Below are 22,081 nucleotides of genomic sequence, written 5' to 3' on the forward strand. Positions count from 1 at the left end.
GGCTTCCCTTGGGCTTCACCTTCCCCACAGCATCTTCTTGTTGGGAAGAACAGAGTTCAGCACAGCCCCTCTCCTCATTGGAGAAGGAAGTTTCTATTAATGCATTCCAGGAAATTCCTGGTTTGCCTACACCCCACTGTCTTGGCCTTCCAGCAAATACTGGGGTAGCAGAAGTTCCCCATGAGGACAGGGCTTGTGCATGTGAGGTCTGTAGCAGACCCCACCATAATGTCCCTACCCTCCCTTTAACCCTGACCCCAAAGACCTCATCCACACCCCTGATGGGATGAGATCCATGCACCCCAGCTGGTCCCTGACAGAGAGGGAGGCAGCTCCTCCACAGCATGCCTGCCCTTCCCAAGATCCTGTATCCCCCATTCTAACATTCCAGTCACAGAAGCCATCCCACATCTCCATGATGACAGTGAGGTCACAGCCCTGCAGATAGGACATGCTCTGCTGGTTCATCTGTCTCCCCCCTTCCAGATGTTGTTCTCAACTGAATATGCAGATTATGCTTTATTCTGCAAGTCCTGATACCCTTTATTAAAGATTTTTCAATTTTAAACATGACATGGTTTTTCATTTGCTGCAATATACATAGTTTCTACAAATAGTATAAAATTTAAGAATAAGGAACTTTCAAGAAATAAAAATCAAATTAGATAGAATTTCTGTGTGGAATAATCTGTATTTGACAATAATATACATCTCACTCAGAACATTAAAAGAAAACAGTGAGGAGCAGTTGGCATGTGAGAAATGGTGATTTCTGGAAAAAAAAATTGCACAAAGGCATCAAGAACTATCACCCCAGGTCAGATAGACTTTTCAGCAAAGAGTCAGTGAATATATTTCATTTTCATTCTTATCAGACTTGCCCTAAAGCCATGCTGGGACACACCACCAATATTTTGAAACCAATAAAGGCTGGAGGGGTGTTAAATGTCAACAGCAGGAGGGGGTCAGGCTTGGGACAGAAAGGTGCTGGGCAGCCCTTGTGCCCTGCCCTGCAGAGCAGAGCAGGCAGGGTCACCAAGGGGACACTGACCTTGTTTGCAGGGGTTTGCACAGGGGAAACACAACATTTATTTCTGGCATGTGTGGAGAGAAGAAATCTCAGTGCCTTGAGGAGGATGTTGGCCAGGCTCAAGTTTGCTGGGGGAAGACAGAGTCAGGAGGAGAAAATCCTCCTGTCCCACTGCCCAAAGTGGCACAGGCAATTCACAAAAAGAGAGAGCACACAGGTGGACAGACAGACAGACAGACAGACAGACATCTCCCCCACAGCCTGCATCTGCCTGGGAAGGTGGGGTGTTGGCACCTCAAGGCAGATGAGGGGAATTTCAGCTCCTACAGTACACCAACACGTTTCAACAGTCCAGCATTTCCCTACAGTTTTAAATTTCACTCTCTGAATGGCAGATTTAACTGGACAGACAGAATTCAGGGACTGGCAGATCTGCTGTGAGAAGCTGAGTCCTGGAGAGGATGGAGGATTGTTTAATGCCAGTAACAGAGATGCACTGTAGGAACAGAGGTTCACCTTGAAGCCAGCAGGCTCATCAGGAGATCAAAACAGAGATCCTTTTGGAGCCAAATCAGAATGAAACTTCTTTTCCTAGCTACCTTAAGAAGTATTGTTTATTAAGCCCTCCCAAAACGTGTCAGCCAATTTACACCCACTGTTGTATGTCGCTGAGGATGTGGACCATTGACCAGAATGCTTGCAGAGAAAACTTGGAAAAAATAATCTCAAGCTACAGGGAAACCTGTGGAGCCAGGTTTTGGGCAAGAGACTGAGAGAGCACTGTATAGCAGTGGAATTGCAGCAGATAAAAATGTCAGTATCCCCAGGAAAACCATACCTTACCCAAATAACTCATTTCAGTCAACATGGAACATGGAATGACAGAGAAGACACCACTTGTTTTAAAGGAAAGAGACCTTGTGAGATGAGTTTCTCTTCTCTCACCTTCAGAAAAGCAGCTGACAGATGTTTTCCAAACTCATTTTGAAAAATCGCTGAGAGTCAATAACCTCTTAGAAAATTGTCCAGTCTTTCCTTATCCTCACATGAGATGGCATTTTTGAAAAAAAAAAAAATTAATACTTCCTCCAGCTATTTCCTCAGTATTTCCATGCATTGTTATGACACAAAGCATAGTCCATGAGAATTAAATGGGTGGCTTCTCATTTGGAAGTAAGAGCAAGGAAGTCTAGGTAAAGTTTCTAATTAAATTTCTTGATCTCAGGAGTTCTGAACTTCTCCTCTGATTTATTAAGGCTGTCAGGCTCTCTGATTTACAGAATTTCAGAGAGAATGATGTCTCCAGGAAGGAAAGGTAATGTGATTTTTTTTCATAGGAAGCTAATATCAGAAATAAATATAGGGCACTTTCCCCTGCTTCTTGAGATAAAACTTTCTGAGAGGTTGAAAAGACTTTGCATTTTCTTAATGGAGATGTATTTTTTCAATTTAAAATCCTATGCAAGTGAAATACTGCTTTCATTGATGATTGCAGAAGAAAATCAATTCAGCATTATACATTCTGAAATAGATCCCATAAATTGCCTCAGTCCCTTGATTGCAGTGCAAGTCTGACAGCTCACACATCTGAGGCTCTGTCTCTCCATTTAGAGAGCAGGTGGTATTCTCACTGCCATTCTCTTAGCAGAGCAGGTGAGTTTGCAGTAAACACAGAACTGAGAGAGATCTGCTGACATCAGATTAATATAGACATTTCTTTCTTGATAGTATTTGATTTTCAAAGGCTCTTGAGAATTTAGTGTTCAAATATCTGAGATTCATGAAGTTTTATACCGTACAAGGTCATTGATGTCACTGACAACTTTATGGGCAATAGCTCTTGCCATCAGATAACATTCAATATGTGCAAACACAGGCTGAAAACTGCATCCAGTTTTGGCTGTAATGTTGAAGGTCCAGTCTCATGGGCTGCTGAAAGCTCAATTTGTCTTACTCATGCTGAATTAATCATAAAGAAGTATGGGAAACATTAGACCTTTGTCTCAGAGAAACTGTCATGGTGACATTAAGGGATTAGCACTGAACCAGAGACTGCTGCTGCTGGAGCAGGGGCAGGAGCTCGAATTCTGCTGGGAGCCAGTCCTGTGTCCGGGCTCCAGGAGGCCAATTCCCTCTGAATTAAGATGTATGGGCAGTGAAAATTGGTGCCAGTATGCCTAACTCATAAAGAAACCATTATATTTCACAGCCTGAAAATGTGTCAGCAGCCTCTTGAACCTGTGAAGTTGAGCAAAATGGAGACAGACTGCTTTTAATTCTGCTTCTCAGTTTGCTACAGCTGGTGAAACACTATTGCCTGTCTCATGGCAGAAGTTTACCAAAACTTGGCTCTGAAGAAATGTTTCATCCCCTGGAAGAACCTCCCCAGATAAAACAAAATAAACTTTAATGAAGTCAAACAGGAATAGCAACTATCACTGGATCCCACATTTCTTAAGTCAAAAAGGTGTATGCTTTCAGCCCTGCTGTTTCCAAGCTACTAATCCCCACATTATTTAAACAAATACACAATGGACAAGGTTATAACAATCAAAAAAATCCTTTCTCCTAGGGAGGTAATTCAAACCTCTAGAATAGGGAGTGAGGGAGCAGACAAGCCTGCAAACCACTCCTGGTGAGGAAAATCCAACATTTATCCAATAACAATCCAATCCAAAAGGACAACATTTGGGTGATGCACAATTGTCTTTAGTGGCCTTGCTTCTCTCCAGCTCCACAATTCAAGGACTTACCTTGAGAAATGTCAAGCATGCAAAGCCAAAAGAAGGAGAACTCCTTTGCTTTTCTTTAAACCTTGCAAAGGATGGACGTTGAAATATCACCTTTTATGCCTATAAAAATATTTGCAGTTCTGCTATGAAATTAAGCTAAGAAAAAATGTTCATGTAATAAATGCAGCCAGATCTCAGGTGATATAACTTTGGAGGAATTTTTTTTCTAGAAGAGACAAAAAGGTTTTTTTAGACTTTGACACATTTTTGTGGGTTTGCTTGAAAACCCTGCTCTTGCTTTCATAACATCACTTGTACCTCCAAGGACAAGATGTGTTAGCACTGGGGATAGCTGTGCTCGGGGATGTACAGTGGCTGGGCAGCCAGAGACTGCTGGAAATTGATAGGGCTCCAGTAAACAATAGGAAAGAGATTAAAGGATGCAAAATCAAAGCTGATAAAAGACAGACAGTATATTGTGTACATCTGATGTTTCTCACTGAAAGCTTTCATTTTCACATACTAATGGAAGAAAAACATCCACTGCCTTGATTTTGGCATTGAGATTGGATAGACAAAGGGAAGAAAGATGCTGCACAGATAAATATAGCCCTAAACGCAGGGTAAATCTCTCTGTGTGTGAATGGACATGTGCATATGCATTTACAAACGTGTCAAGTGAGCTGTTTAGGGAACTTCCCAGGCCGGTGTAAGTCGATGCGGCAATAGATTGTGAGGGCACTGTATCCACAGTACCATCCACTGCCTGTGAAAAGGAGTTTTCAATTTTCACTGTCACATAGCAGCCAATGTTTGGTAGCCACAGAAGACAGTAAATGATGCCTTTGAATTTTTTTTCTTTGCTACAACAATCTCGGAGCAGAGAGCCATCTGTTCCTCTGTGTTTCCCAGTGTGAAGGCAGGCGCAGCCCTACCGGTGCAGCAGGAAGTTCTGCAGTGGCTCGGGCAGCTGCAGCCTGTGCACCGTGGAAAGGCAGGAGCGACCCAGGCGCCGCCGGATGCACAGCCGGCACAGCTGGGCGAGGCTGGCAGGACCTGCAGGGACAGGAGGCAGCAATGAGCACCCCCAGACCCACCACCAGCGTGAGCCGCACAGCCAGCACCAGCAGGGTCTGCCGCTCAGAGCAGCGCAGCCACGCAGCGCTACACTGCACTTGCTGGAGTCAGAGAGAGTTAGACACATCATTGTTCATATTTAACTTGTGTTCTCAGAGCTGGATCAGCAATTTGAAAACTGTGAGCACTAATCACCCTTTTCTGTATGCACAACTAGGCTGTTTGGTATCTTTTCTTGAGCAAACACCTAAAATACCATAAAGTGTCTGCACTGGAGAGAGAGCTTTGGAATGTGTAGCCCTTGCTCAGGATATAAGACAGCCCCCAGCAGTTTTGTGAGGATAAAGGATAAGTACAGTTAATTGTTCATACACACAGAACACACTTTTTTCAACTACTGGCATCTCAGCAGGTACCTGCAGAAGTAGTAACTGCAACTTAGGCTTTTTGCATGACCAGAATTTATATTTATATTTATATTTATATTTATATTTATATTTATATTTATATTTATATTTATATTTATATTTATATTTATATTTATATTTATATTTATATTTATATTTATATTTATATTTATATTTATGTCTCAGAATATATATTATTATTCTGACCAGGAGCTGTCCCCACTACACCCCACCACGGATCAGGTGAGGTGCATGCCAGGCACAAACCCCCTGGATATGAGGCTCCCTTGCTTCTGCCACTACAAGCTTGCATGTGCAAATGCACCCTGCTAGTGAGTGTGTCCCTGCTAGTGAGTGTGTCCCTGCCTCCCCTTCATTTTCCTGTCATCAGAGCTGCTCCAGGTGCAACCTTTTCACCTGCCCAGAGGTGCTCAGTTTTTGAACCCCCTCTTGCCCTTCCCTTCCAGTTTCTGTCCTAACAGTAGCAATCACAGCAGAGTTTGACAAGTAATAGGTAGAGTTGTGGGCTTAATGGTCTGTACTTGTATCTTACAGGTAAACTACATAATCTGTGCTTTTACTATGGGAAAATTTAGGAGCTTAAGCAGGCTGATAATATGCCCTCTGAGAAGAAATTAATAGAAAAATATGGGATCTATAAAAAAGAACATTTGTAGTACTGTCACTGGAAGTGAAGAAAGGAACTACCATCTCCTAAAGTACTTTGGAAAACAGACACATTTTATATTTCACATGACTTAATAGCTAGGGAGAGGAGCAATTAAAGGAATCCATCTAACCTCAGCAGAGAAGTTAGGGGTAGAGAAACTCTTTAGTCTAGGGTTCTTATTTCATACATAAGGACCTCAGAAAACACAGAAGTAGGGGAAAAGAGTAGTTGCATGTTAAGCATAGCAAAATATCTGAAAGTGGAACCAAATGTGAGGAAACTGAGAAAACTTCATGCCTAAAAAACAAAGAGTCAGCAAGAACTGAAATGCTTTTAGAACCTTTCTGACTTTATGGGAGAAGAGGGTGACAAGCTGAGAGTGGAAGTCAGAAGGAAAGTTTGAGAAGAGAAAATTATTTATCTTAAGGATATTTCTTTATCTACACAAACTCTGATTCACTCAGGGCAATGGTAGCAGGACACTTGGCAGCACTCCTTTACTCCCACAGTCTGCCACTGAGACCTGGGCAACTCAGGTGTGGGGACAGAAGTCACACAAGGTGAGAAGCATTCAAACAAAATTCCTCCCAGAAGGTTTTAGACATGACAAATTAAAGCTTTGCATGAAAAGTCATGGAGAAAGGGAGCAGGACAGAAGGGTATTAAGCCAATGTTTCATTTCCTCCATAAAGCCCACCTGTGTTCAGAGGGTCTGCACACAGCCTATGTGCACCACTGACATTTATTAATTTACCATGCAAGAGCTGCTAGAAGTATTTTTTGGGGTTTTTTTTGTGCACAGCACACTTTGGTCCTTGGTGGTTGTGAGCAGGCTCAGGAAGGTGAGAGGCTGCCTTGCATGGGGGGAGCACAAATCACTCTCTGAGTCAGAGGAGCCTCAGGGGGACACAGACCAACTGAGAGGATACCAGTGAGCTGGGAAACACAGAGATTAGAGGAGGGGGGAACTGATTCAGCAAGCCCATGGTACAGGGATATTGCTCTTGGATGCATGAAGTTCTGGCCAAATGTTGTGCAGGTGAAAATGGCACAAGAGGATCCTGATTAATTTCTGCTCAGAGTTTTCTTCCAGTAAACTGAAAAGATAATTAATTGCAGGAAGGCTGAACAGCAAAGTTCTGATCTGTGCTGGGATTGCAGCCCCAGGAGTCACATGGAAGAGCTGTGAAGCTGAAGAGTTGTCTGGCAAAGAGCTTTGCTTTCTCCTGGCAACAGGGGACACACTCATTGAGCTGTGGTGCAAGGCTGAACACTGGATGGTGGTATTAAATATTGTCTATTAATAAACTTTCATGGTATTTTCTAACCCGAAGAGTCCCACTAGGTAAATATATATGATTTTCCTTTAATAGACAGGAAAAGAAAGCAGAGAATAATTGACTGATTTACCCGCTAAAACCATAGCACCATGTGGCTGCTCTAACAACAAAAACAGATTTCTGTGTGATGTGTTGGAGGTTTGAAGGCAGCAGAAAAAGTAAGAGAATTTATATAGTGCATTACTTATAAAAACAGTTAAAAAAACCTACTTAGGTAAAGGATATAAATATTGCCTTACTTAAAAAAGTGAAGAAAGGAAACCATTACCTTCCCGGAGCAGAAGCGCCTGCTCCACTTTGCTGTGGGGCGTGGCAAGATCCAGGGCACATTTGAAGTCAGCATTTCTGCATTTTGGGTTAGCACCATAGTCTGCCAGCAGGACAACTATCTCCACACTGGATTTCCTGGCTGCTGCGTGCAGGGGGGTGTCCAGTCTCCTCCCCACGTTCACACTGGCTCCTTGGGGAACAAGAGCTCGTGGTTAGATCTGGTGGGCAGCAGGGGCTGTCTGAGCCTGCACCACACTGGCTGGTTTCCACCAGGAGCCTCCATAAATAAAGGGGTGGATGGCACACAGGACATCCCCATCTCTCAGCAGCAGCTGTGCAGAGCTCACCAGCTCACACACTGCTCTGTAAGAGTGCCCTGGGCCACCAAACCCTGTCAGCAGTGCTCAGCATTGAGCAGCCTGACCTTCAATCCATTACATGTTCAAAGCCTACCATGCACTCTTGCAAATTGTTAATGGTATAAAATCTAACATTTCAATACCCAGGGGGAGAAAAACCCAACAAAATCTTTCAGTATTTCATTGTAATAACTCTAGGAGCACAGCAAACAAAATGCTTGCCCCAGGCTGGCTGGGCACAGCAGGGCCACACTTTGAGCAGGTGTAAGTCAGCTAATGCACACTAACAGCAAAAATTAATGCTAGTTCATAGGCTGTGCCTGGACCTGCAGTGATTATTCTTCCAAGCAGCTTTACTGCTGCCCTCATCATCCACTGAGGAGGGGGTGAAGCTAATGGTTCTGATAAACTGCTATGTTAGGAGTTTATTTTGGTGAGTAATATTAGCCAGTATTTTCTGTGCTTCCTGTTATCATTCTGGAAAACTAAAAGAATTCTGTTTTCACATTCAAATAGCCTCAGGGAGGTGTCTGAAATTAAGAAGGCTTTTCACTTAGGAAATCATAATTTCTTTATCAATACAGGAGAAGTTTCTAATGGCCTCGAATGAGTCTGAGAGAGTCAGGCTCCAGAACTGTGGAAATAACCCATGGTGTTTTAAGTAGAGAGGCAACTCAGAGAGACCAGCAGCATGGCTCACACCACCATAGCTCTCCCCCAGCCCCCCTTCCAGGTGCACCTAGCTCCAAAAGCTTCTTGACACATTCTGTTCTCTGGTACGTGCAGGCCATGTAGAGAGGGGTGCCGTGCTGGGGGTCTTCTTGGTCAATGTCAACCTCATGGGCCAGGAGGGTCTCCATGCACTCCCTGTGACCTGTGGAGGGAAGAGCTCTCACTGCACTGGTGCAGAGCAGAACACACCCAGATACAGCTCTGAGCCACAAGAGCTGTGAAAAAGCCAAACCTGTTCATCTTCACTGATATGGAAATAATATTTTAAATGCTTTGACAAGACAAAAGACAGGTTTGTCATGCAGTTATTGTTGGCTGGGCTCACACCCCTCACACCCAAACATTACCTCTCTTGACAGCTTCGTGGATGGGCGAGGGCAGGTGGCTCCCCAGCTGTGCCTTGGCCCCGAATTCCAGCAGCATGCTGACACAGGCTGCACTGCCACTGCAGCAGGCATTGAACAGAGGGGTCACCCCGTCGATGGTGGCAGCGTTCACCTGCCAGGAAACACACTCAGGATAGCCCTGCTCCAGAGGAGCGCCCTTGCTGCACGCCTGGGTACACCAGGAGCACGCCAGAGTGAGACTCCTGTCTAGTGTAACCTCAGGAATTACTTATTTACAGCTTTCTGGGCTGTATATTGTGATATAACATATATAACATTCTCCTTTGATATCTGCTCTTTTTCCCAGTTAGTGAGTGCCATAAGGCAAAAACCCCACCTGCTATGAATGCTCCTGCTGAACCTGCTAAAAATTGCAATTTTTTATTCTTTCTTAGTTTTAATGTGAAGAAGTTGAGTAGTTTCAAGATTCTTTAGTTTGCACCAGCCTCAAGGTGGAACACCCTCAAAAGAAAATGGCTTTGCTTTCTAAATGAAAACACTTACTTTCTGTTTAATACTTTCACCTGAAAACACATTCCCAGCAAAAGAATTTTTCACAGAAACATAATCCCAAACAGAAAATGAGCTTGAAGGACTTGATATACATCTGTGTCTATGCAAGACAGAAATTTTCTTCCCCAGCTTCTGATGTAAAGACCTGGCAAGAACCTCTATTGCCATTCTCCATTGGGACAGCAGAGCTGTGGATCCCAGAATCCCAGGATCACAGAATCCCAGAATATGCTGAGTTGGAAGGGGTCCATTGGGATCATGGAGTCCAACTCCTGCCTTGCACAGGACACCCAAGAATTACACCACACCCCTGTCTATGCTATGTTTAAACACATAGCGAGCCCTCAGGGACAATTTAAGAAGCAAATCTGCATTTCTTTAACTCTGTGGCACACTGGAGAAGAGCAATGGATTATGCAATCACACGCCAATTTGTAAAATTTCCACTGCCCTCACCCCCTCCCAGTGCCATCAGGCAGGTGTGGCTGGGGCTGCTGGAGGCACTGGAGGTCTCTTGACTCTTTTGGTGCTGCTTGTTTTCTTGCCATATAAATTTTACTTGAAAACCCAGCTGACATTAAAATATTCTTATATATTTCATCCATTCCTTAATCTCTTTTGTGAACATGTATTCTGCTTTAGGTACAACTGTGGGAATTGTTATTTTATTAGCAGCTAAAGTGTTCCATTGCTTCAAGCACATTCATTTTTATTTATAAGAGATTCCCAAACCTTCCCATAGAAAACTAGATGTAATTCCAGTGATCATTGCTGAGGGGGTGTTGGAGTCAATGAGTCAGGGGTCTCTCTGAATTCTTCAGATAGAGATCAGAGTGCAGAAATTGAGTCAAAGCATTTGGATGGGTCGAAGTACATTAAGCCACTCACACATAAAGTAGACATTTAAATAGAAGTAATTAAGTTTTAGGGTGAGCTCTAATGCTTTTGGTAAGTGAAAGGTTTGAAATGCCAAAGTTGCAGTGAGAGTTCTAGTGAAGGTTGCAAACATACTGCTGTTTTCAGTAGGGACTCCAGGACCATAGTTGCAGACAGTACTTAGACATAATAGAGCTATAGTAAGAATATTGTTTACATTTTGCAGATAGAACAAGATAGGTTGTATGTGTAGTTCTATATGTAACCTGGCTAGTTAAAAATCTAGAATTCTAATAGGTTAAGGAGTGGTGGTCTGAGTTTGTGTCTTAGTTTGTTGGGAAAATCATATATAAAATATGTATTGGGGAGAGTTGGGGCTTTTTAGCCATCTGCTTTTTAGCCATTTGTTTCTTGCCTTTAGCTTTTGAGCTTTTGCCATTGCTTTTCTGCATGCCTGTGAGACTGATGTGCTTTGAAATAAATAACCTTTATAGCAACTATTAGCTGCTTTGCTTATTTAAGGTAACTTGAAAAAGTTGCTGCTGAGAACACTGGAGGTCAATAACCTCACAAGGGGGAGGGTAAAAATGTGAGTTACTTTCTTCAAGGTTATTTCACTCTTTCATTTGTTTTTCATCAATGGTGAGTGTGTTTCACACACAAAAGGAAAACAAAAGATAAAGGGGTGATACAAGGGGAAGACAAATCTACCAGCCAGGAAAACACCGTAATGTTTTTCCACATTTCTGTCTGAGATGCCCACATGGACAGCAGGTCCAACATCCCCTTTGACATGGGATATCCATCCCAGGTGCCCGTGTCCCAGTGGCATTCCCAGCTCTTACCTGGGCCCCGTTTTCCAGCAGCACCTTGGCACAGGCCACGTGGCCCCCCAGGCAGGCCTCGTGCAGAGCTGACACCCGGTCAGTGGTCACCATGTTCACGTTGAAGCCCTGCAAGGCAGGACAGCGTGAGGGGACAGCCCTGCCTCCAGCACAGCCACTGCTGTGTGCCCAGGCAAAGGCTGGCTGGGTTGGAGCTGCTCAGTGATGCAGTTCTTGTCCCCACAAAGCTGGTGATGGGGTTCAACTGGGAGCTATTGCAAGCCCTGCCTTCTATTTCCAGCTCTTTAGGATGTGCTGTCAATTGCTGGAAGGACATCACATTTCTTTAACTTGTAAGAGTGGCACTCCCTTTCCCAATAAGTCCTGCACCAGGAGCTACAGCCGGAGGGATTCACCTCCCTGAATGAGGATGCTTGTGGCACAGGTATCTGCAGCTCAGCTGGAGCTGGCAGCTCCCTCAGTGGGGAAAAACAGGACTCCCTAGGATATGATTCATCCTGTGCTGAAGAGCTGTTTCCAGTAGGGCAGACAAATTGTATCCTAAAAGTCTTTTATTCACTACATGGGGTGCCCAAGTGTGTTTCACTCAGAGGTAATAAGCACCTGGTAAACCTATAAGAGAGATGAGTCAAATCCCACCCACAAATCAGTTCCTCTTATCTGACCATCCAGGAAATGTTTTACACTGGAAGAAAGAACAGTGATTTACAAATGCCTTATTTCAGGTATTTCCCTAATTGACAGTTGCTACATCATTGCACAAAGACAAACCAGAAATATTCACAAAGGGGAAAACAGTTGTCATATGTGTTTTCCTCTGAATACAGCTAAATATCCTGGTGATTAGAATCTTACAAGCATATGTGAGAACAGGCCTGGAAGCAGCTCCATTTTCCACTTGCTGTCATATTTTGAAGCACATTTGTGTCTCCCTGATGTGCTATAGACAGGGTAGCTCACGAGATGGCAGCAATGCACTTTTTGGCACACAGTACCCCATGCAATGGGCAGAAAGGACCACCTGAGAGCAACCTCTCATGGCAAGAAAAGTCAGCAGTCCTGATGCTGTGAGGATTAAAAGCACTGTAAACACTTCAGGCTAAGCATTATAGAAAAACAATGTTTTTCAGTCATGTGAAAATATTATTAATGTAAAAGTTGTTGGTAAAATTTCTCATGCATTACAATGGTGTTAGGGGAATAGATAAAACCTTGAAAAAATAGAGAGTATTTGATTTTCCAATTGTATGGTTGTTTCATACTTTGTGATCAGCATATTCCTTCCACATGAATTTCTTCTAGAGACTCCTAATAAGGAGACCTATTCTCAATCATTATTCATATATATATATATATATATATATATATATATATATATATATATATATATAACAAATAAAACTCAGTCATAGCAAGTGAAAGAATAAGCACTGATATCTTGGGAAAAACAGCAATTCCTGCCAATACAAAACAGAGAATAAGTTGTACATCTTAAAATAGCTGTTTGCCAAACATCACTCATGAGAAACCCTGTTTTCAATGTACATGAAAAATCAAACTCTTCTTTCAGGCATTGGAGCAGGTGTTGGTGAGTTCTTGAGCACTATATCACCTCCCTGTGCCCAGGCACTCCCTGTGCAGCCACAGCCTCAGCAGCTTTCTTGAAAGCCACAGTGCTGCAGTAGAGACTTCTGAGTGTCCCACAGATACTCAGGTACAGTCCCACACTTCATTTCAGGCTAGTAGTGAAACTATTTTTGAAGCAATGATTTTGCTGCTCCATGAACAACTTCATCCCTACATTTATCAGTCTGTGGTGACTCAGCTCCAATTCAGGCTCTGCAGGCACTGATGTCTTGATCTCTTTTCATCAGCAAGGACCTTCACTTTTACCCCCAAAATTAAATGTCTTAGGGAAAGTAGAAAGGGTGGGTTAACTAAATGATACAACCACACCATTGGGTGCTTCCTCAGTGTACAACCATGAATAGTGAATAACCAGGGCATCTACTGAATAACCACAACATGGCATAAGGTCAGCATAAATGGAGATAGAGGGGTCAGGAAACCATCAAATCCCTAACTGAATAAAGCCTCTTTCTTTTTGTCTCTAACCTCCATCACTTCCTTTTCCATAAAAATCACTTTATGTCAGCAAGTGAAGGAAAGAGGGATCAGAAAATGGGAGTGTCTACAAGCAGCATCTTTTTTTTAGCTGCAGCTCTGCCTCAAGAGATGTCTGGAGAAGAGACTTTCACACTGACAGCTCTACTCCTCGAGGATGCTCTCCATTAGAGCTGGGGCCTCTGGTAAAAATTATTTACCTTGGCTATAAAAAGTCTGACAGCCAAGTCAAAAGCTTTACATTCAGGGAATTAATTTCCCTGCAGTTGACTTGGGGGCAAGAGGGAGAGGGGGACAGTTACCTATTTGTGCTAGATGAGGACACAGTTTAGGCAAAAGTGGTAAGAAAGATGATTGGCAGAGCACAAAGAACCATAACCTATCTCTTTTAACATCCAGCTTCTTTTCCATCTCATGTATTCTCTCCTCCTCTTTTCCTTTTGCCAGAGCTCTTGGTTCCTTTTGGAGCAGGGAGTTGTAGGCTGACTTTATAAAAAGCAAGATGCACTTTTGCAGCTTTTTACTGTTTGGTTTTGGTTTGTTTTTTTTTTTTTTTTTAAATAGCCTACATATATATATTTATTGCCCCTATTCTCAAGCCTAGTTACATGGTTCATCATTGAGAAAGAGCACAAGGATCATTGTTTATTGTACAGCAAGCTGCAAGCTGTGATAGTCTGTGTCCCCAGCTTCTTAGCTGAGCAAACTAATACATGCCCAGAGGTGTTTGTGCTGATATATTTATTCATACAGTCATATTTCTTATGCCCTGTTGCAGTCTATTACCAGCTCACCAGCCCACAAATGCAATTCATGTGAAACCACCTTGCTTCCCAGCCTTTTCTTTACCTGTGGGCTTTTACCTGTGCAATCAAGGTTTTCAGAGAGAGAAGGCGTCCCTGGAAGGCAGCATCATGGAGAGGGGACCGGTCTGCCCAGCTGCCTGGAACAGCAAATGCATGGAAGCTCTTTCAGCTATGCAGCAAAAGCAGGTCAGGGAGGACAGGGGAAGCACAGCCATGTGTAAGGGCAGATCAGGACTCAAATCAGTGTGGGCTCAGGGGTGAAACTGTTTGATGAATTAATTTCAGCAGAGCAGCTGAGGGGTCAGCAATCCTGAGAAAGCTGGCTGCTCACTAAGGGACCTGAACGAAGGCTTTATGGCAGCACTTCTAAATGAACAGCTAAAAACATGTTTCAGCAAAGATCGCGAGTTTAATGCTACTGGGTCTCACAGGGAGACTTCAGAACCCTGCAATTCTCCCACTCAAAACCATAACAGCCTCCACCTTTCCTCGGGAGCTCTTGTCACAAATTGCATCCCAGCTTCTCTGACACTTTGTTAAGAGCCTCACAGCAGGGTTGACTTGTCCATCAAATGAATTCTGTCATGTCCTTGGCAGTTTTATTTCCTGAAGTGACAATTTCATAAATAACATCCTCCCTCTCAGACTACCATGTAACAGGTTTAATCATTCTCTTCACTGAAAAATGTTAGAAAGTACATGGAAAAACAAATTCTGCCTGAAGGCTTTACTTTTCTTCTTTAATAATTTTGAGATGCTGAACTGTTCAGGCTCCTTCACACAGGCTTGCTTGCCTTTTTTCTTACCCTAATCTATTTCTGTGCCAAGAAAAATAATTCTTTAGCCTAGCTAATACCTACAGGCATAGACATTCAGCTTAGGTTAAACCCCTGCCACTCAAGTAGAGAGCAAATTTACAAGTCCTATGCTAAAATTTATAACCATACTGTGACACAGTGTGTCATAAGTATTTCTCCAAAGGCCAGCTGCCTTTCCAGTGCCACAGGACAGGAGCAATACCAGTGTTTGCATTCATGCTCTGTTGTACAGCAAACCCATGGGCACTGTATTTGAAACCCCTGTCCTGTTTAATTTTTTCAGCTATGCTGCACACCAGAGAGAATGGAAAGGGTGATTTATCTCCATTTCAAATACTACCCAAGGCAGGGAGGAACGAGAGAGAGGCACAGACACATCCATGGGGACTTGAGGCCAAGGATACAGCAGAGGTTTTACCCTTGGCCAAAGCAGTCTCCTTTTGTTACCCAAGGACCAGGATGCACTTCAGCTATTGGAGTCACAATTTTAACTACAGTTATTACTTTTGTTTCCATTTAATTAGTAGCACTTCCTGGGCTCCTAAGGCAGGGAACTGGCAAGGAAAGACCAGCTGGCACAATATATGGCAAGGCTCTGAATGACAGATCAGTCAAAATTATGGAAACAGGAATCGAGTGGGGACCAAGGAACATCTTCCTGCAAACATCCCAAATACCCCACCCATCATGCTGGTGACTGAAACAGGCAAGCTGGGTTCAGAAAGTCAGAAGACATTGCAAGTGACAAAGCCCAGAGCTGTTATACACCAAGGAGATTCAGGAGTTATTCAGACAGAGCTACAGAGCCTCATTTAACCTTTTATGCAGAGTAAAACACGTGTGAGTGGGTGTTCTCACAGGCATTTGCAGAGCATTCCCAATGCATGTGGATGCACACACAGCCTCAGGACAACACACACTGTGCACACCAGCCACCACCACCTACCTCCCTGAAAAGTGTGGCAGATATAGTTCCCATATGGGGCACATCTGCCCCTCTCAGCTGGGAGTGACATGACTGAAAATGCTCTGTGGTAATGCCTGCAGAGGAATTACACAGCCCTGCTGCTGCTGTGCTGCTTCACTGCCAAGAGAAAAGGTTGTGGAGCTCTGACTGCAATATGATATAGTGCCCCAACAACAACACCACGTGATCTTACATTTTGTAAGATTATCCTTAATGGCTTTCTGCAAATGGAAACTTGCAGATAAAAATATGTTACAGCCTGTTGAATATCCAGGCACCTCAATAAGAACCTGCTTGATGCAAAAATGATGGGAAAAAATTACAGTAATAAATGATTAGAATTATATTCTAGAGAATAAAAAATAGATGAATAACCAAGACATGCCTGCATATATACAGGCTTTGTCAAAAATGCTTGGCTGCAGTATTTCTCTTGGCCAGATCTTAATCTCCCTGCTTTGGGTGGCCACCCCACACCATCTGTGTTGTGATGCTTTCCTATGCCTGTTGGTGATGGCACAATCAGGAAGTGCCCCAGGAATGAGTCACATAGAAGTGTGTGATGTCACAATGCTGATAAGAATCTTCAGCTAGGAAAATAAGCCCTCGTTAGCAGTAAATTGAAAATAGTGTGTCATTTTAATTAGTGGAATTAACAGGAATGCAAACACATGCCTACTCATTATTACAGCAGTGATGTGAATTATTAAAATCACTAGGAAAAAAACTAAACCATGAACTACCAAGCAACCAAGGAAATACAATGTATTCTTGTGCTGTGTATTTTTCAGAACTATTTTAGCTGCATTCATTTTCATCATCTGATTTAACAGAACAAGGATTCTTGGCTTGGATTCATAAAGTCATTAGTTATATACTCCTAGCATCTCCTTTCTGAAAATCAATGTGCTAAAACTTTTCCCTAAATATTCTCTGGCAATAAAACTGGATGTTTAGTAAAACCATCTGTAACCACTGATGAAGAATACCTTGCATCTGAGAAAAATAATTTTATTTACCATAGTGCCTTGAGCAAATGTTGTCCTCATTCTAGCTGGGTAACTGTTGGAGTCTCATATTTTGCACACCTAAATCATGCCAACACATACTAACACTGCAAAGACCCCAGAAATGGGAAGCACTTCAGGTTAAACATTTACCCATGCATTTAGCAAAAAATCCCTCATTCCATGGCAACTCACTGATTTAAATCCCCACATTACAAAAATGTGGCAAATAAAACTTTTAAATGTTAGAAAGTCCATGTTTTTACTTTACCTGGGACTATTCCATAGATCTCTTCTGCTATCCTGGCAGCTTCTTTTCTGTTGCCTTTAACAATATAGAAATGGGTCAGCAAAGCCAAGGAAATTTTAATTAAAAGCTTGAAGCAAAACAAAGCAAAAATGGCAAAATAAATGTTAGTGAAAGAATGGAGTATAGAAGTGCCCTCCATTTTGGTTTGCTCTTTGAATAGTTTCTCAGGTTGGCCAAGTTGCACTGGGCTATTCTTGGTATCATATGTCATCTATTTTAAACCCTTCAGGACCTGCTGTTCTCCAGTTACCAAAAATACAGCCTGGTTTTATTTGGCATGAGGTATTTGATACTAAATAACAATATCAAAGATAAGATATTTTGAACATCTCTGCAGACAGAAAACAAATGAGAAAATGGTTTCCAAACCTACATAAATGAGAATAAATTTTCAGACAGGTGCTCTCCATACCATCTGAAAGCCTATACATCCACATTAGATCTATGCTTTGAGGTAGCAGTTCCATTTACAAAGACTGCATAAATAAAGTTGGAGAAATTGTTCTGCAGAGGTGCTGCAAAAAGAGCACCTTTCTGTCTTTTCCATCTTGAGAACAGGCCTTGCTGGTACTCAGACACAGAACAAAGGCAAATGTCAAAGAAAAGCATTATCATGAAAGAATTTGAAATGAACCCTCATGGCCAAAGCCAGGGCTAAGAAGTCAAAGTTATTCTAGTAGGAGGAAAATACATAGAAGTTGCACAAAAAGAAACACATGATAAGATGTCAGTTTTTTTCCATTACTCAGGGATAGAGTGGTGTCCACTGATATCTTTTCCAAACAGCATTCTCTGTTTCAGAAATATTTTTACATTATTGTCCATTGATTTAAAGGTGTAATAGTTGAAAGGGAACATGATGCATCCTTTCTTTAACTGTCCTTTTCACTTTCTGAAGGCAAATGGCTTCCATAGAGAACAAAAGGTTTTTTTCTGCATGTATTTATTTGAATCTATGTAGAACACACCATCTCTTTTTTTTTTTTTTTAAGCTTTTATTTATTCCTATTTTCATATATGTACCACAGGAAGAGGTTTTATTTCTTACTTGATTCCCCTCTTTGCCCAAGTTCTCTTAGCTTTCAACTCCAATATCTGTCGAGGAAAAGAGCAGGATGATTCCTCTCTTAGAGATCCCAAAGAGATGGTGGATATGCACACAGAAATTATGCAGCAAATTATTTCTCTGGGCATTTTAGATGTAATTTCTTTTGGTTTATCAAAATACAGTTGGTTTAGTACCTTTCTGTCTCCAGTGCTCAGCTCTCCCAGGAGCACTAAAATGCTATATAAAATATGTTCAGAGATAAAACACCCCAAGCAATTTTCTCAAGTGAACCAATTTTTCTAAAATTCTGAATCATTACATTCTTACATAACTTAACTTCTTACATCTACATCTACTTTTGCTTACACAGTAATATCATATACCAGTAGAAACTATAATACTTAGTAATCCAAAAGAGGAAGATTTCTTCTTTTCAATCGCTTTAATACAGTTTGTCACAGGACAAGACAGCTGAACATGCAGATTACAGGACAAGAGAAGTTCAGTTAAGGAATCACAGAAAAACATATTGGTTTATTGGCAATTAATTCTGCCCATCTGAGGAACAAAGAGGAGAAATTAGCAAACAAAGGTGGACCAAACAAAGGAATGGTCAGCCCAGAAAAATCTGATAATGAAAACATTCCTCCTGAAGCCAGAGGAATAGTAAAAGCGGTAAAGAACAAAATATAGGATTCAAAGAAAAAGAACACATAAAAAATATTAAAACCATTACAAAGTAAAGTCAGCCTAAATGATGGAGAAATCTTTCTCATGTAGGATTTACAAAACTGGCTCTCAACAGGACATAAGCAAGAAGGAAGAGCACTTTTTAAGAGAAAAAACAAAAAACTGGCTTTTGGTTGCAAAGGAGATTCATTGATTTCTTTCATAATCACCCTGCTAGATGGTATGTAGAATTGTACATGCCCATAAACCCCAGAAAAATAAAAGAAACTGAAAATCTCTTATCCCTAGTGAGATGATACCAAAGAGCTCTCCAACTGCTGTAGAAAACCTTGAGAAAGTTTGACTGCTTGGAAGGAGTCACTGGAACATGACTCTCTCAGAAGGACTAACTCTATCTATGTAGCAGCAAAATCACCCTCCTGGCTTCAGAATAAGACAAATAAAGATTTTTCAGTTAAATTATTGAGTGAGTCATTTGAGAAAAATTTGTGTAATCTCTTAATCTGCTTTTAGTGTACAAGAGCACTGAGAAAATTACTGCAGTGGATGTAAAAGAAAATCATCATGAGGAAGAGAGCTGAACAGCATGGTGGAAAGTATGAATACTGGTGAAGGGGATAGTCAGGCAAACCACAAGTAGATTGGGTGTGATCACTCAGAAATCCCTGGTATTTTTGAAACTAGAGAAATGAGCAACACAGTGTAGGTGTGAGAACAGGCAGAGCACAGGAGCAGTGACAGGGCAGACACAGGATTGTCATTGTTCCTCCCTTGCTCTTTTGAGCTGAGTGAGGTGGGTTATGCAACTCCAGTGGCAGACATGAGTGAACATGCCAGCCCCTTGTAGAAAAAACACACCTCACTGAGAGCTACCAAATGCCCAAACATCTCCATGAACCACTCTTAAGTGGAAGATAATTACTAAATTGTTAAATCCAAATATCCCAAAAATACATTAGTCCTTCAAAAAAATTGTTATGAGATGATAAATGGAAGTATTTTAGCTAGAATCTCCAAAAGAATAGAAAGGCAGTGTTTATATATGCTCAGTTTACAGACATACAAGGAATAAGCAGAAAAAAGAGGCAATCCATCTTAGAAAAAAAACTCATTTTCAGTTAAGTTCACCTTAACTTTATCCAGCTTTTAGGGGAGAAATATCAGATGTGACCTGAAGAATTTGGCAAGGACAGAAAAGTTTGAGGGATCCTTATCTCAAAGAACTTCAAGGAGATATTGGTCTATTCTTATTCTTGCAGTAATTTGAATTACAGCAGTGTATTTCTAATGTATGCAGTTGGGATTAGAATATCAAATGTATTCAATCAAAGTAAGATAACTGGGGAAAAAAAAGGAGTGAGGGACACTCAAACAAGAGATGAGAACAAAGACAGAGCCTGACTACTTTTTTTCTATCAGTTTGATCTAATAAACGGCACTACTTCCCATACAAGCCTTGCCTTATTTGCATCCTGAGGTCAGCACTCTTACAACACTCCTGCTTTTAAAGAGATGTGGAGAGTGACTCACTGGTTTCCCTCAAGCCAAGGTGGGTTCATCTCATTATCTGCCACCATCACCATGGGTAGGGCCTGGTTAGTCAAACTCCTGCTGCTGCCTGGGCAGGAGGAGAGCAAATTCCAGCAGCTGCCAGTGCCTGTGCTCCCAGGGAATGCACCAGTGCCTGCTCTTAAACAAGCAGCTTGAAGAACCAGCATGTACAAGACAGCCAGCCATGCACAGTTGAGCTTTGATGAATCCTGCACAAGTAGCATCTCTAGTTATGTCAGTGTGGAAGCCTGTCAGGATCTGAAAACAACCTAATCTACCTGCTAGGTTTACAAGAAAAATGTGTAATTTTGGTAAAATTATAAATTCAGATGCCTGACCACATCCTGCCTTTAGATTGGTTCCCTTAAAAAATATCCACCTGTTATCTATGTCAATGCTCAAGTCATTAGGGAAAACTGTGCAAGTCAACATACTACCAAGTGTCATGATGCACAGCAAATATAACGAGAGAAGCTTTTTTAATGATAGCAAATAAACACTAAAATATTGAAATAATTTAAACTTTAAAAAAACAAAATATTAAACCATTTTGAGATTATTCTTTTATCTATTTACAAAATATCTGTATTTTACTGAATCAGAAAGTACTGGAAAGACTTTTACAATTAATTTGAAAAAGTCTAAGCATATATGAAAAAAAAGGGACTAGTGAAGAGAAATAAATATATCAAAAAGGGAAAAAGATAAAACAGATGCAGAAAAACTTGACTACAAAAAAAGTAAATTACAGTATTTACCTTCTTACAGATCTAACCACACCCAGTAAAACACAGTGTGAAAGACTAATCTTACATCCATCTTTTACTTGATGCTTGTATGGTGCATTGCAAGGTTTAACCTACAATTTTCAATTAACAACACCTTAATTCATTGTCTGCACATGATGTATGGGAAACAACATTGCTCCTTGTGCCTGGGGATGAAATTTCATTGCAGTTTGGGGGGTTCCTTCTATACAGGTCTTCCTGCTTCTCCTACACACTGGAGGCTCTGTTCTGTGCAAGACATTGCTTAGTGTTACTCTCTCTTTGCTAACATTTCCCCAGTATTTCACAACAAACAAATGTTACCTACAAGCACAATTGAAGCATTTAAATTTTTTAACAAGTTATTTTATTAATTTCTAACCACACTCATTATCTCAGTAATTTTTTCAGCAGTCTGCTTATTTTATTTAACCTTTTTCATTTTACCCAACTGTTTTGTAAAACTGGAAATGTTTCTATGGCATCACCCTTTACTCGACTGCACAAGGTCAATGAGCAAATCATTCTCAGAGAGTTCTGCATAATAAAAGTGTGTTATTGGAGAAACCAGCTATGGGTTAAGTTTGTATGGCAACTTGTACAGAAAGATGATTATTAAAAAACATTCTCATAAGAACTCAAACAACCAGTGGTGGAAAGCAGCATTATGTTTTGTAGTTCTGTTTTATAATTTTCTAATTATATGTTCCCACATATTAATGAAATGTATCCATTCTTTATGGAAACGTAAACAAA

The 22,081-nt window shown here is 41.4% G+C and overlaps 1 protein-coding gene across 4 annotated transcripts; it reads right to left on the reverse strand.

Moving 5' to 3' along the window:
- Window positions 1-4,679: 4,679 nt before the first annotated feature.
- On the reverse strand, window positions 4,680-17,441 carry ASB11 (ankyrin repeat and SOCS box containing 11). 4 transcript variants are annotated; one of them, XM_079307562.1, is made up of 8 exons: window positions 16,146-16,256; window positions 15,932-16,069; window positions 14,225-14,304; window positions 11,238-11,345; window positions 8,965-9,115; window positions 8,625-8,759; window positions 7,525-7,716; window positions 4,680-4,818 (listed from the first exon to the last, which is right to left on the reverse strand). In XM_079307562.1, exons 2-8 carry the CDS (start codon window positions 15,999-16,001, stop codon window positions 4,694-4,696), a joined length of 861 nt encoding a protein of 286 aa, XP_079163688.1. In that variant the 5' UTR covers window positions 16,002-16,069; window positions 16,146-16,256; the 3' UTR covers window positions 4,680-4,693. The 4 variants fall into 4 exon arrangements, with proteins under 4 accessions (XP_079163688.1, XP_079163687.1, XP_079163686.1 ...); XM_079307561.1 differs by having other exon boundaries at window positions 15,932-16,061; window positions 16,136-16,256; XM_079307560.1 differs by lacking the exons at window positions 15,932-16,069; window positions 16,146-16,256 and adding an exon at window positions 17,231-17,441.
- Between the last annotated feature and the right edge of the window lie 4,640 nt (window positions 17,442-22,081).

This window comes from Erithacus rubecula (assembly GCF_903797595.1).
Source record: "Erithacus rubecula genome assembly, chromosome: 1".
In the NCBI taxonomy this organism is placed as follows: Eukaryota; Metazoa; Chordata; class Aves; order Passeriformes; family Muscicapidae; genus Erithacus; species Erithacus rubecula.

What these genes read in the sequence shown, in the direction of transcription:
- ASB11 (XM_079307560.1), bottom strand. Translation starts at nt 17,408, where the DNA reads ATGGAGGGCACTTCTATACTCCATTCTTTCACTAACATTTATTTTGCC. An exon ending in GATCTATGGAATAGTCCCAG is followed by an intron (nt 14,305 to 17,230) that starts GTAAAGTAAAAA and finishes TTGCTGTTCCAG; the next exon opens with GCAGCTGGGCAGACCGGTCC. An exon ending in CAAGAAGCTTTTGGAGCTAG is followed by an intron (nt 7,717 to 8,624) that starts GTGCACCTGGAA and finishes TTGTTCCCCAAG; the next exon opens with GAGCCAGTGTGAACGTGGGG.